We start from the raw sequence: 14,058 nt of genomic DNA, 5'->3' as shown, positions 1-14,058 counted from the left end.
ACACCTTCTGTAAGAGGAAAACTTCAGAAATGACTGCAGTTTTTACCTACCTTCTTGCTTTCTATCCCTGTTCCTATTTCCCTCTGCTTACTAGAGTTGGAAGAAGTAGTGAGATTGGACTTCAGACATATATATGCATTTTTGACCTGCTCTTGAAATTGTTTGTTTTTCCTACTCAAAATGAAGCATTCATTCCTTAATATGTTGGCTGTAGTAGAGGAACAGATTATTTTTGAAGATTTGACATGAATAAGGCCATACCTTCTTTATTTAGAGCAAAAATAAATTAAATAGCAACAAAATCTTTTTTTGCTGATATGCACTGCTATTTTATTAAAATTTTTCTTCTGTATCTTATATTACATGTCCTGAATAATTAACAATAAAATGCAAGTTTTTAGTGATTATTGGCTATTAAAGTATTGAATGAGCATAATTTTTCCAGTTGATTAAAATACACAAGATGTTTTTGGTTGTGCAGAGTTTGTTTCAGCAGTAACACATTTGCATACTAAGGAATGGACTCTAGCAGATTGGAAAATGGAAAATATAGCTTATGTCTACTCAAAAACTATAACAGCAGGTGTCCTTAACTATAAGAAGTATATTGAAATTTTTTCATGTTCATGTTCACGTGAAATTCAGCCACCATCTTCAGTGTCATTTTAGCAAAACTGACAAAACGGTTAAGCTTTTGCAGTGGTCCTCTGTCCATATATGACACGTTCATCTTCAAAAGATAATCATGATATCATCTAGATCCAGATTTTACAGACATTCTACAGATATGTTTCAAGATTTTGGGTCACATTTTTGCTGGATTCTGGAAATGTGTATGCCATTCTTACAATAATTGAAAGAAAACCAGGCTATCTGTTTTTATCAGCTTGTTAGAAGTTACTTGCAATCCCAGTCCCAAGTTTACAAGATTTTTTTTTCTAGGCTGAAAATGGAGCTTATGCTCAAAAATTATGGACTTTGATAAAGACAAACAGGTATCAAACATTATTTGGTGTTGAAAACTCAAACCAAAATAGATTTTGAGAGGTATAGGTACTTTTTAAAAAACAAACAAACTTCGTGTATCTGCCAAGTTGTCCTGATAAAATCTTGGGGAGAGGGCACAGTGGCAGTAGTCTGGTGCCTTCTATTCCCTTTCTAGGCTTGAGATGCACTGTCATCTGTCTTCTGGTATTTTTGCACTTCTGTTTCTACCAGCTGGAACCAAACAAAATAGTTTATATAGGAAACTGGAAAGCTGCATAGGAGAAGAGTAGCTTTTCATTGGGTGAGTTTGGCTTTCATAAGTGTCTGATGCTCTTCACAATGACTCTTCTTTTTAGCTAAATCTAACCACTTAGCTTGCTTTATTCTTGGATTTTGCAGTTTTCTGTCTTTACATGTGTGGGGTATAATTCTGCGTTTGGGTGCGCTGCTGCCAGTAAGTGTTCATTTCCATTTCAGCTGATCTCAGATCCCTTACTGAAGCATGTTTGGAGAATTAAATTAGGGTGTGGTGAGGCAATGTAAGAGGACAGTCTTCTCCCGTGATTTATACATAATTTGTACAAGAAGGATAATAAAACTTAATGAAGAATTTGGTTAAATTCTATATTACTACTTATTAGATATGACCTTCTTCCTGTAAAATACCATTGATTCCTGCCCCCCCCCTTCCCCCGAGGAATGAATTACTCAGATTTGCTAAATACCACCCAGTGAAACCTCCTTTGTGAAAATGACATTAACTTTGGTGGTCGTGCTGGTAGAATACAAGGGAGGAAGCTAGGAGGGTTGCTACTGATGCAGTCTGTCTATGGATAAATTGAGGCTTTACTTCCCAAGTCTGGGTGATAGAGCTTACACCACTGATCAAGGCATTCTTTTGATGGAGCCTGGCATCATAGCTGTTAACAGAGAGAGAGGTTGCTCTGTAGAACTTTTCCTTTTGTCCTCTGTTTATCTCTTATTTGCACTATAATTTATTAGTAATCTCTTTATAGTCACAGTAGATCTGTATTAGTATCTGAAAAATATTTCTGCTTTTATTTCCTGAAAAAATAATATCCTTCAAAATACTTTCTCCTTGTTAACACGTTTGTTTCCGGTCCTTCCTCCCCCAACCACCATTTCCCATTCCTTTGTTCCTCCTCCTCTCTCTTTTATAACGGTATGTAAATTGTTCTTATCCACAGCTGAAAGAAGACAAGCATTAGTCTTTAACCTCTGTCTCCCACAGCTGTCCTATTTACACACACTACACACAAAAGCACAGAGTCTGCTGGCTATCAGAAAGCTTTCTCTGTAAAGGAAAGCTCAAGAAATAAGTTCAAAGCAGTAACATTTGGAATCTCACTGATACTCACTGCTCCTGGGCTGTAGCAGTTTGCCCTTCAGTTGAGCATCCAGAAGTTCCTGGTGAATGAAACACCACAAAGAAGGAAGAAAACCAACTAACTGGATTTCTTTTTTTTCTTTTTTCTTCCTTTTTTTTCCTCTCTTTTTCAAAAAAAAAAAAAAAAAAAAAAAAAAAAAAAAAAAGAAAGATGATTTGTATCTAGTCAAGCCAATAGTCCCAACAGCTAATGAGTGGACTGCTCTGGACCAGTGGTCTTGAAATAGCGGATACCTAGTCCATTGATCTTTTTTCCTGTTAAAAATTTATATTGTATGAGCTGCAGCAACTTCTAGGCAATTTTCAGTATGCTGGGTAATTACAAAAAGCTGGTCATTTAAATTATCCTAAGATGGAGCATTTCCATGACTAATTCAAAACCTCCATGTCTTTACTGTGTCTCAAATTGAATTTGAATTGATAATGAGTCATTTTAATCCCTCTCTTTGATTTAGCGGTCAGAATGAAGGACAACATTTTGAGAGTGGAGAGGGGAAAAAAAAAAGAGAGGAAGAATATTAGTGTCTGACATTTGGTGGTTAATGTGGGAATGAGCTTTTACTTGGGGAGCTTCTCTGACAGCGGGCAAAATAATTGAAGTCCTGTTTAAGCTTCCAGCCTTCAAAATCTCTCACTTCCTCAATGTGTGTCTCCCTTTGAAGTAGTGAAGAGGGAACCCTAAAGCATTTTGTTAAAACTCTATGAAAATTGAGGGGTGAGGCATCCTTCCTGAGATCGTCTACTACCTGCAGCATGAGAATGTTTCTCAAGAGAAAATGTTCACTTTTAACATGTATTACACTACAGCTACTAACAAGTCTTAGAAAATCTGGGGAAGCTATAAATCCTGTTTCCTCATTTCCACGCCAGAGAATCTTTCTGTTCATTTTCTACTGCTTAAACTCTGTTTGCGTTAGCAAATTCTCAATAGACTATCACAGAATTAGGAAAAAAACTTTCCCAACCAATACTTTTTTTTTTTTTTTTTTTTTTTTTTTTTTGCCCTTTGGGGTGCCTTTTTCAAGCTCTTAACTTGGGCATCGTATTTTAACTTTAACTTGATGACAAGTGAAGAGGTCTTCCAGATCTTTATGCCATATCTGTGTGGGTACCAAACTCTGTTCGGGGCACAGGATTTATCACATGTTAAGGCAAAAACATCTATGAGAGTCTCTTGCTAAAACACTGGCAGCTCCTTACTGTGCACCATGCACAGGGGAGCAGGGCTAGTAATGCATTTTGATAGGTCGGCTTCCAAGTGTTAACACTGAAAATGGAAAATAAGGCTTATGTAGAAAAGGACTTGGACTTCTCTTGTGTGTGCATTAGTTAAAAAAAGGAATTGCACATTAATGTAGCCAGTACATGTTATTTACTGTGCTTCCTGTCTCTATGTTCATTCAAATTACTCATTGAGCACCACCACAAAAAACTTTTAAGATGTAATTTACTGTAGATTTTTACTGGCATCTCTCCTTCCATCAATCCCATCTATCTACTGATGAGTCAGAAGAGATATGGATCATGTTATAGAATTTCATACATATTTTTCCAGGGTTTGAATTAATGTTGTGCTCATGTGATTGATGTTGTTAGACTGACATCATGCCTAAGGCCAGTTATTCTCCTTGTGGGAGAGCAAGTTCTCAAGATAAGAGAAACATCCAGTTGTTCTTACATATTTAACTACACCTACTGTGCTTCACAAGGGCTTTGTGAATATATCTGATGTATTTATATTGTGGATTTGTTGTTTGCCTGTACTCAGCAATCCTATGTGTCCAATCGTGCAGATTACTGAGTAGTTACACATACAACAGGCATATTAGGTGCATCCAGTTTCATGAAACTGATCCTAAGCACTTAGGGGTAGAGTTTGGTATGATCATCTGCAAAGATTGCCTTTTCTTTTTCTTTTCTTTTTTTTTTTTTTTATAAAATTTTCAGCCAGACTTTGGGAACTATTATAGCAGAAGGGCTTTGTTTTTTCACAAGATGTAGGGGTGGGACTTTTGGAGTCTGGATGTTCAAACCTTTTAGTTTGTGTCTCTTTTCAGTACAGCTGCTTACTCCTTATTGTTGTACTGATTCCTAGAGTACTTAAAACCACCTCCCCCCTCACCTAGTTACAACTAAGCCTTCAAAGAGAAGAAAGAATAATTATTTGAAGATAATAGAAGTGGTATAGTTGAATCCTGATTTCTTTCTGAGGTGATTAGCCTTAGCATGTACTAATATCTTATTTCTGTGCTCCTGTGCAGCACATTCATATTTACTGGTGCATGTAATTAAGGTTCATAGCTTTGGAACATTTCTTGTCTAATATTTACATAAAATATACTTTTAGCATATGTTTAATTATTTCCTTGATTAGGACTAGCTATGTTAAAAAGAGAAAATCTGTACTCTTACGTATGCAGTCATACATAATGTGTTGTGCAGCACAAAAAGCTCTCTGTAGAATTGCTAATCTATGAGACATGGTTAGTCTAGGCTTGTAGTCCATTAGCCCTTCTTGTCTCTTATCGAAGTCTCGGCCGTTAAGAGGAATGACTGGATAGGGTGAAAGCAGTACTTGGGGTTCTTGCTTGTTCTTCCTGTGAAAATTCACAAAAGGTAACACTATTTTTTTAATCAAAAAAGAAAAAAGAACTGAAAAAGTGAGAGATGCCAATAAATTTTTGAAGTGAATCAGTTCTGTAAGTGGAATTCGTTTGCTCTGGTTTCTTTGTCTAAAAGATGGTTTTAAATTCTAGATTTTTTTTCTTTTTCTCATCAAAACAGATAATACTGTAACCAAGTTGCACATTATCAAATAATTACCTTATTGGAGGGTTTGTTGACTAGCTGATAAGATTTCAACAAATGCTAGCAATACTTAAAGATTATTGATTAAGAAGTTATCCAGTTTTGTGCTGTAGTTGAGGCAAAAATACTTATCTACTATAGGAAGTAGTGGAATCTGTGCCCCAGATAAGCGGTGTTTTTATAATTTATATCTCATAGTTTTGTGAAATAAATTGTTGGCATTAAAGCAGTTGGTTAAGCTCCTACAAAATGAAACATGTTGATTCCCAGGGAATTAGCAGGCACAGGGACTAAGCTACTTTCTAACTACTGCTGATCCGTGTTCATGCAGTCCAAGATTATAGCATAGCAAAGGAATAAAAATCTGGACTATGAATGTTAACTATGTTGCACATAGATTAATGAGTGACTTTGGTCTCCTAGGTGGTCACTCCAGCACCTTTTGCCAACAGTAAATTTCCTTAGAAAACAAAACCAAGGCTGTCTTAAAAATATATTGTGCACTTTCTAAAAAGCAATCAACTTGCTGTTCATCTTTCTTTAGACTGGCCATGCTACAGAAATGGTTGTGCTTCAGTTTTATTCTAGATTGCAGTTATGATTTTTTTTTTCCCTAGCAATATGCTGAATATTTTCAGATGGTGATTACAAACACCCCTTCTGGGAGTTTCTGCGCTAATAGTCAATGGAGACAACAACTTGCTGTATTTCATCTTTAAGCTTCAATTTTAATGACTCATGAAGCACAAAGATTTCTAGCACCAATCTGCTTATTGACAGAGGTCAAAGATAGAAAGGACTGAAGTGACGGTAGGTAACACTAATTAGCATTGCTGTTGCTGTCTCCAGAAATGCTGTATTTGGGTGGCCAGTTTCAAGAAAGAAATCTCTAAAAGCTGGACTAAATGAATTCATCCTCAGTCCTGTCCTAAAACTTAATAGATGAGGACCTGGAAGGCTGACAAACCTTGCAGCTTCCAGAGGAGAGAGTTTTATGCTGAAAGCCTGAAGACTCTGCCCTCCAAATGGTTAGAGACTGCTTAGTGGAGATCATGAAACATCTGGCGCTGTAAGGATTATCACAGCTACCTCACATTACACCCCTGAAAACAGTGAGTATCGGTGTGGAGATCCACTTATATATGGAAAGGATGTGGCTGTGCAGTTTTTAAGGCAAGATGTGAAATAGTTGGAGGGCACTTCAAAGCATATTTGTGATTAAAATTCCAAAGACCAGAAATTTTTAACTCTTGGGGCCAAACTTGAAGAAGGTTGGTGATTGTAGAGACAGACTCTCTCAAATCTCTTGGAGCTTTCCTACCAAACGTTTCCAACACATGTGATCCAGTTCAATTTAGTTTTGTCCTAGTTCTCAGTTGAACGGTCTGAACAGTGAGAGTGCAGCACCGTAGTTACTCTGTCTACAAGATCTTATGGGTAGGTTGGTGTTATGCTTTTGTCAGTGTCCCTGAGAAACTGAGACCTGTAACAATCAACATTGCTTTCTAGAGATAAAAAAGGTGAGAGCCAATGTTCAGCCTTCCCTACTTATCAGCATAGCCTTGACACTGTGCTCTAATCTGAATGTAGAACTGAAATATCTTTGAAAGAAAAGATAGATGAATTTGCTTCATCATCAATTGTCCAGTAACCTTCCCTTAAGAGGAATTTAACGAATAAATGTAAAGATATTTCCAAATTGCACCCTACAATGCTTCAGTGTTACACATTAATAAAAGCTGTGCAGTGGTTTAGACTTGGAGATGTGTCTTCTAGCTCAGATGCTTTGGAGCCAATTTAGGACATCGTTAAAAAATAACAGAAGATGATACAGAATCTCACAGATGCTTACAACTTGCAGGGAGCTTGTCATTTCACTAGCAAAAGCAGATTCCTGTGCCACGTGGAACTGGAAAATTGTAGGTTACAGTTATTAATTCAATGGCGGAAACATGGGCAGCTTTGGGGAAACTGCGCAGTGCCTACAGGCCTGCATGTACAAAGGTCTTGGTTGCAAAAGGTGAAGGTAGAAGAAAATTAAAAAAAAAAAATAAAAAAAAAATTCATCAGTCCCTGCATTTGAGAGCAGATGTTAGAAGCTGTGAAAGAGGCAGAAACAGAAATATAGAGGATAAGCGAATCCCTATTAAACTGTTTTGTTCTCCAATACAACTCAAAAGAATGGAGGTACTTTTAGGTCTACCACTTAAATGAATTGAAGCATTTCCCTTGTGCATTTGTGCAGCTAGTGATTGCCTCTTGTACTTGTTTGTTTGAAATTGCAACGAAGTCCCGTAAGTGGACTTCCAAAACACTAGTGCCCTCTGAGGTAACTTACTCATAATGAACTATAAATTGACCCCTTGTTTTAAAAAAGCAGGGCAGGCTTATGAAGAGGCTATCAGAAACAGTGCACTGAGCAAAACAATAAAGACTGGCTTTATAATTTAATAATAGGTGATGCTTAACATCTGGGTTACCACATATTACAAGTTGGTAAGGGACTTACTAGATGAGTGAACTGGTAAAGTTTCAAATGCTGAAGCAATCAAAAAAAGATGAACAAAGACATCACTAGTTTCCTCTTACGCTCTTCTTTTGTTATGTCTGCATATATACCTAACTGCTCATTCTTATTTGGGAAACCAGTTTTGTTACAAAGCGAACTTTATAGCATTCATCTGCTTATTCTTCCAGCAGCTGGCTGAAATGACATAATGGAGATAGCATGTGCCTTCAAAGCATCATATATGCATAGATTCAGCAAAAGCTTTCAATCTGAACTGGGAATTGGGAATATGCTACTAGGAATGTCTGACACTGTCTTCAAAACAGAGCTATTAAGATGAGGACTGTACCAGTAGGTAAGTGCTCAGGTCTGAAGTCTGAACTAGGGGTTTGCTACACAGACATCAGATTTTATGAGCATATGATAGTTTTGTCTCTGCGGAAGGATCTCACTTTGAGGAATAGAGATAGCACATAAAGGAAAGCATGAACTGCAATAAGAAGTATAAAAATGAATACCTTTGATTTGAACTCAATTTATTAGCATTTAAGAGTGACATGTATTTTCAGCGTATTAATAAATAACATCTGTATTTTGATCATTAATACACAAAAGAGTCTTTCAATTGCTACTAGATTTATATCAAGGGAATACAGAAAGATATCAAATGAAGTTAGTTTAGCTATAGTGGTATGCATTATTCTTCTGTAAATAACCTATCTAACAAACATTTTGAGTAAAAAGACACTTGCACAGCCATGCAGTATGTAATAAAACATCTATTAATGCAGCTTTTCAGGTCAAGAGTGTTTTCCCATCCCAAGAGCATTTCTCTCGAATGGATAATGTTTACTCAATATTCTCCTGAAATTGAGTTGGAACTCAATTCATGCTAAAAAGTAGAAAGCTTTTTATTCGATCAGAAATGTAGGTATCATTCATGGTTATAGTTCAGGGTGTTAAGTGTCTCTCAGATCTGAAAAAGGACTTATGACTCTGGAAGCATATCTGCCAGCTGTATCAGTTAATCTTGCAAAGATTTCATCTCAAGCCCAGGGCTTGACTCAGTTGCTTACACAGAGGCATCCCATGCCCATTACATGTCCACCTGGCCTTTGGCTTCAGAAGGGTGTGCAGCTCTCATAGGTTTTCTGTGCCAACCCATTGCAGATGTCTTAGATGCCGAGGGCACCTCAAACAGCCTGACATATTTATCTTTTGATGACTAATTCTCACCCTTGTCACTGTGTAGATTCAGGCTAACCTACAGTTGCGAGCTGAGTTGTGTTGAGCAACCAAAAGTCTTGTATATGCTACAGAGATATCTTAGATCAGTATCAGGACAAAGGTATTTTTGACATGTTCTCAAGTAACTATAATAGCAAAATCATGCATAATATTGGAAATATAAAATAGTAAGAGGAAATGTGTTATGTGTATGAATACATTTGGACGCAAGGAAGCGAAAGGGAATGAGTGGGTAGTACTGTAAAGGTAAGGGTGGATTATGGGGTTGTTTTGCTTTGAGCATGGTGTGAAAATCAGTCAAGGTTGCAGCCAAGACTGCTAAGTTGTTTATGTCAAATTGATTTGACAACTTAAGTGTTTTTCCCAAACATATCCATATCACAGGTAGCACTAAGTTATGATGCCTTGTCTACTTGAGAAAAAGATGTAGCTTCTCTTACTGGGTGCCTTTAAAAGTCCTTGTGTTAGGACTCTTCAGTGTGCAAGGAGGAACACAGAAGTACTCTTGGCTTGCTAAACTCAACATGCTCACTCTGCTCCAAAGGTTTAGAATGTATTAAATAATACATTTTTCATTCTATTGCTTCAAAACCATTTTACCCTAACCTAGGTCTAGTCTTACTGGGTCTTTTCAGACAATTTTGAACAATTTTCAACACAGGGTTATTCCAAGCTAATGTGACGAGACACTGGGCAAGCATTTTACGGGAAAAGCAAGAAATTTCTATCTGCAGGGATACCTTGTAGATAGTTTTAACCAGTACCACGTTCTCACAAAGTAGAAGAACGACCAAGAGAATATGTGAACATTGATTAAATGCTATTCTGACCAGTGTTTCATTCTTAAAAGCTGATGGAGGAGCTAATGCTGTCTTTGGAGCAGAGCTGTTAAGATGAGAACTGTAACAGGAGATAATTGCTCAGGTCTAAATGCAGCTCTGTGACCGTATCAATACGCAGAGATAATGTGGCAGTTCCCTTGCACACCAAGTGTGTGTGCCGTGCGAAAGCTTCTGGGATATCATCTTCCTGGAAACATGCTCATTACGCATCTGCTGTCATCAGTGAAAGTCATGATTGTGATTGAGGATACCATAAAGCTATTTTTTGCCTCATGTTCTTTGAATAAGTTAACTGCCTTTCTTCATACTGACTGTTTCTAAACCATACTAAAACACATTTTGTAGTCACGACATAGCTTATTTTGTAGTGTGGCTTCCTCTCTGTGAGCACTCAAAACTTCTGATTAAAATTATACTTGGTGTGAAGTGGAAGAAACCCGTGCAAAGAGTATATCCTATGCAGCATTTTTTTTTTGTTCTGTGAGCTACTTTCTCTTGCATGGGACTGCAGCACCTCATTCTGTCACTTACTCAGAACAGCAATGACGTATTATTTTTTGCAGTACAGAGAGATAAAATAATCTCATTGTGGTAAGTGAGCTTGAATTGTCACTTAATGTTGCCATTCCTGAGACATTTGTTCAGCATCTGTTTACTGCCTGAGTCTTATCACCACTTCCCAAGCTGTACTGTTTGGAAACCTAAGACCTGAAACTCTGCCAGGACTGCTGAATAGTTCCAAAGATTTTTTTTTATTTTGTTTTATTTTTTTTATTTTACTACCCGCTTTTGACTTTAGCGAAGAACTGTTATATACCACAGGCCTATGTGAAGAGTTCTTTAAGGATTCAGAGGTATGATATTGGTATCCTAACCAAAGGATATGCCCATAATAAAAGGGGAAAAAACACCTAGGCAATTGGGCAGATTATTAGGTAAAGCAACTATTTAGGTCTCCAATGGATCAAGCAGCTCATCAACTTGAACTTACCGTGTCCTGAATAGAAATATCTACTTGTTTTAAATTTGCACTGGTTTTGTGTTTGAAGTGGAAATGTTATTGTACAGTGTGAATCATCACAGAGAATAACAAGCTACAGACCTTGCAGAAGGGAAGTTCTTTGCCCTTTCTGGAAAGAGACACTTGCAAGGAAGCATTGCGTTTTAGACAGTGTGACCTTGCCTAAAAATTGTATTTCCCCTTTGCTTTGTTTGATATGTTTAACGTTCCAGTCCCCTTAGTCCTTGTTAGCTTGGCAGTAAAGCAGTAGGTTTGCAGATTTGTGGGAGCTTTTTCAAATGACCTGAGGTTCACTTTGGTATTAGTTCAAAGTATCTGTAAACCTTAGTTTAATAGTTTTTTAAATTGATAGAAGAGGTCACTTTTCAGTCTTAATTCTTATTTATTTTTAATTATTAAAATTATTTAATTAATCCTTCCTAATCTTATATTCAAAATCGTTTTTTAAAAAAATTTCCTGAATCTATTCTTGTAAGTTGTGAAAATGAGTCTGTTTGGATGTTTTCGATTTACTTGCTTGTTATAATATAAACTAATGTTATGTAACAGAAATAAATTAAAGGGGAAGTATTTTGTTGTTTGGCACATTTCAGATTATGAAATAGTGTTTAATTTGCTTATAATCCTGCAGCCATTCCACATATGAACAAATCTTTTAAAAGTATTATTTATGCTAAGAAATAGTAGACTTCCTTCATATTTTAAAGAAGGATTTTTTTACAACATTTAGGATCAGCAGTTCAAATCTCACTGGAACTTAACAGGATGCTTAAAAGACTTTGGTTCTTTTTTACAAATAAATGCATAAGCACATCCAATGGTGAGTTGTCAACTCCTTAAGAGTTATTAATTGTATCTTAAAAAATACAACATGTGCTATTCTAGGTTCAGTAACAGTATTCAGAATTCAGACTGTTTTCTACCCCTAGAGAAAGTGAAATGTTGAAGAGCTGATGGATTTTCTTTATTTCAGGAACTTGTTATGGAAAACAGTCATCACATTTGAGCGACTCCACAGTCTGATAATTCACATACGGTCAGTCACTGTGTGTATGTGTGGGTGTGGAGCATAACGGGACAAGCAAAGGCAGGAAGGCAGAACTTGCACTTGCGTTTTTGACAAGAGACTGTTTATTTGACTTCCCATAGATGGAAATAAATAGGCAGGGTGAAGCTCTGGCTCTTACAAAATTCCTGTTGACTTCAGTTCGAGCAGCATTTCCCACTTAGGCTTTTGAGTTGATTGCCAAAGCCTAATTCATGTTAAAAGTGTGCAACCAGTTCTCTTAGGCCAGACTTTTCCCAATTGGAAGTCTCTTCTCATCTAAATAAAGATTTATTTCCCTTTCCCCCTCTCTCCCATCCTATAGGCTATAACTAGGACTGGAAGGGAAACCTGAAAGAACATGAGCCCTTATACCATGTACATGACACTTCAAGTGCAATGATGTTCAGTTAGAAAAATTGTGTGTTAGGCCTTCATTCTGACGTTATGCTGGATTCTGGTTTCAAAATAACCCTCCAAATAAAAATATTTTATATTTGAATCATAGAACAGTTGCAAATGAAGTATGTCATGCTGAGGCACGGAGATGCAGCTAAGGCTGGAACTGGGTTGTAGCTGGGGGACTTCCTAGATTAGTTTTGTCACCCAGGCCTGCCTATCTTTATAAATCCAGCTTTTGGTAATTATGATGGGATCAACTTTACTGTGCACAGTTGGTCTCACGCTTTAGAAGTCTTCTTCTCTCTTTGCACTTTCAGTTAATTCAGTGTAGGTAGTGGAATTCACAAGATAATTGCTGAAAGGTAGAGTGGCTTTCTGGACAGAATGACATGCAGCTAAATAAAAGTATTTTAGAATAAAAGTCTGGCACAAGTAGTGGGTGAGATAAGTAATACAAACAGTCTCCAACCCCAAAGAATTAACAGTCTAACAGAACTGGTCTAAAACAGCAAGTCACACTGAGAAACCCAGAAGAGTGAATGAGAGGAACTGAAAAAATTATTGCTCACCAGGTTCTTGCAATGAGTTCAGCTGCAGCCTATTTAATATTATTAGGGATAGTTGCTTTTCACCATAGTGTTTAGCTTTGAGTGCATAGTTAATTCGGTTAACAGCTCATGTTATGGGTAGAATTCCTCTTGCCTGTTTATACTTGTCTGTCAATTGGGCATTTAAGTTAAACTGTGTAACCGCTTTCTAAAATCGTGGGGAGATTCAGCAGAAGGTGACTCTTCTCCTGTGATAGACTGTAGAGGGAGCTTAGGACTAAATCAGAGTAAACAGCAAACATCTTACATTTATATGGTGAGTGTTAGATGATGTGACTCCAACCCTGTTTTGTCCTGCTCACGTCTACAGGCATAAATACAAGTATAACACAGGTTGTGAAGCTAGGACTATGTACCTGAGCCTTACCATAAGGCAAACTGTAAATTTATTAGATTTTTTTTTGTGTGTGTGTAATAATTCAAGTTTGTGTGTTATTCCAATGTAGTTAATAGTCAATTAGCTAGTGCTTACTTTTGTGCTAATTTGTCTTAAAAATAAATCTCTCCATTGTTTTTGTCTCATATGTAAGTGCATGCAGTTTTGACTAAAAGAAAAAAAAAAAAGTACTTTATTGCATATACCTAGATAAATTTATCTACCTCTGACTACCACCTTTTCCTTGCAGACAGATCTATAATTGCTGCTGGAATATATAATTCTTTTCACACAATCACAGAGTACCTCAAGTTTGAAGGCACCCCCTCGAGGTCCCTTGTCCAACCTTCTGCTCAAAGCAAGCTCAGCTATGATCTCAGACTAGGTTGCTCGGGGTTTTAAGACAGGTCTGGAAAACCTCCAAGGACGGAGCCTGCACAACTTTTCAGGGCAACTGCTCCAATTCATGACTGTCCTCATGGGGATTTTTTTTTTCCCTATTCCTAGTCTGAACCTATCTTGTTTCAGCTTATCTCCTCGATAACCTCCCTGTAGCCCTGGGGGACTGCTGTCGGGCCCCACTAAGCAGCCACTTTGCCAGGCTGGACAAGCCCCAGTCCCACAGACACTCCTTATGGTGCAAGGGCTCCAGCCCCAACAGTTCACGCGATTCTCCTTTAAACTCTCTCCTATTTGTCAATGTCCTTCACAAACTGGGAGCTGAAAACTTGGTACAGCGTCTATACACGATCTAATGAGTGCTGAGTAGAGGGGAATAATCCCTTCCCTTGACCTATTGACTGT

General features: G+C 37.3%; 1 protein-coding gene across 8 annotated transcripts in view; it reads left to right on the top strand.

The window, feature by feature from the left end:
- PDE1C (phosphodiesterase 1C) overlaps window positions 1–14,058 on the top strand; it is a 313,258-nt gene that overhangs the window by 129,296 nt on the left and 169,904 nt on the right. For 3 of the 8 annotated variants that reach the window (XM_062569519.1, XM_062569520.1, XM_062569518.1), the window contains one exon: window positions 11,797–11,859. The exons of 4 other annotated variants lie outside the window; for them this stretch is intronic. In XM_062569519.1, coding sequence (XP_062425503.1) covers window positions 11,797–11,859 — 63 coding nt within the window. Of the gene's footprint in view, window positions 1–11,796; window positions 11,860–14,058 lie in introns of those variants that run through there. One more of the 8 variants, XM_062569524.1, reaches the window with a different exon arrangement.

The sequence above is a fragment of the Rhea pennata genome, chromosome 2, assembly GCF_028389875.1.
Source record: "Rhea pennata isolate bPtePen1 chromosome 2, bPtePen1.pri, whole genome shotgun sequence".
NCBI lineage: Eukaryota > Metazoa > Chordata > Aves > Rheiformes > Rheidae > Rhea > Rhea pennata.
The sequence above is the reverse complement of the archived record's forward strand: the minus strand, read 5'-3'. Positions and strand labels throughout refer to the sequence as shown.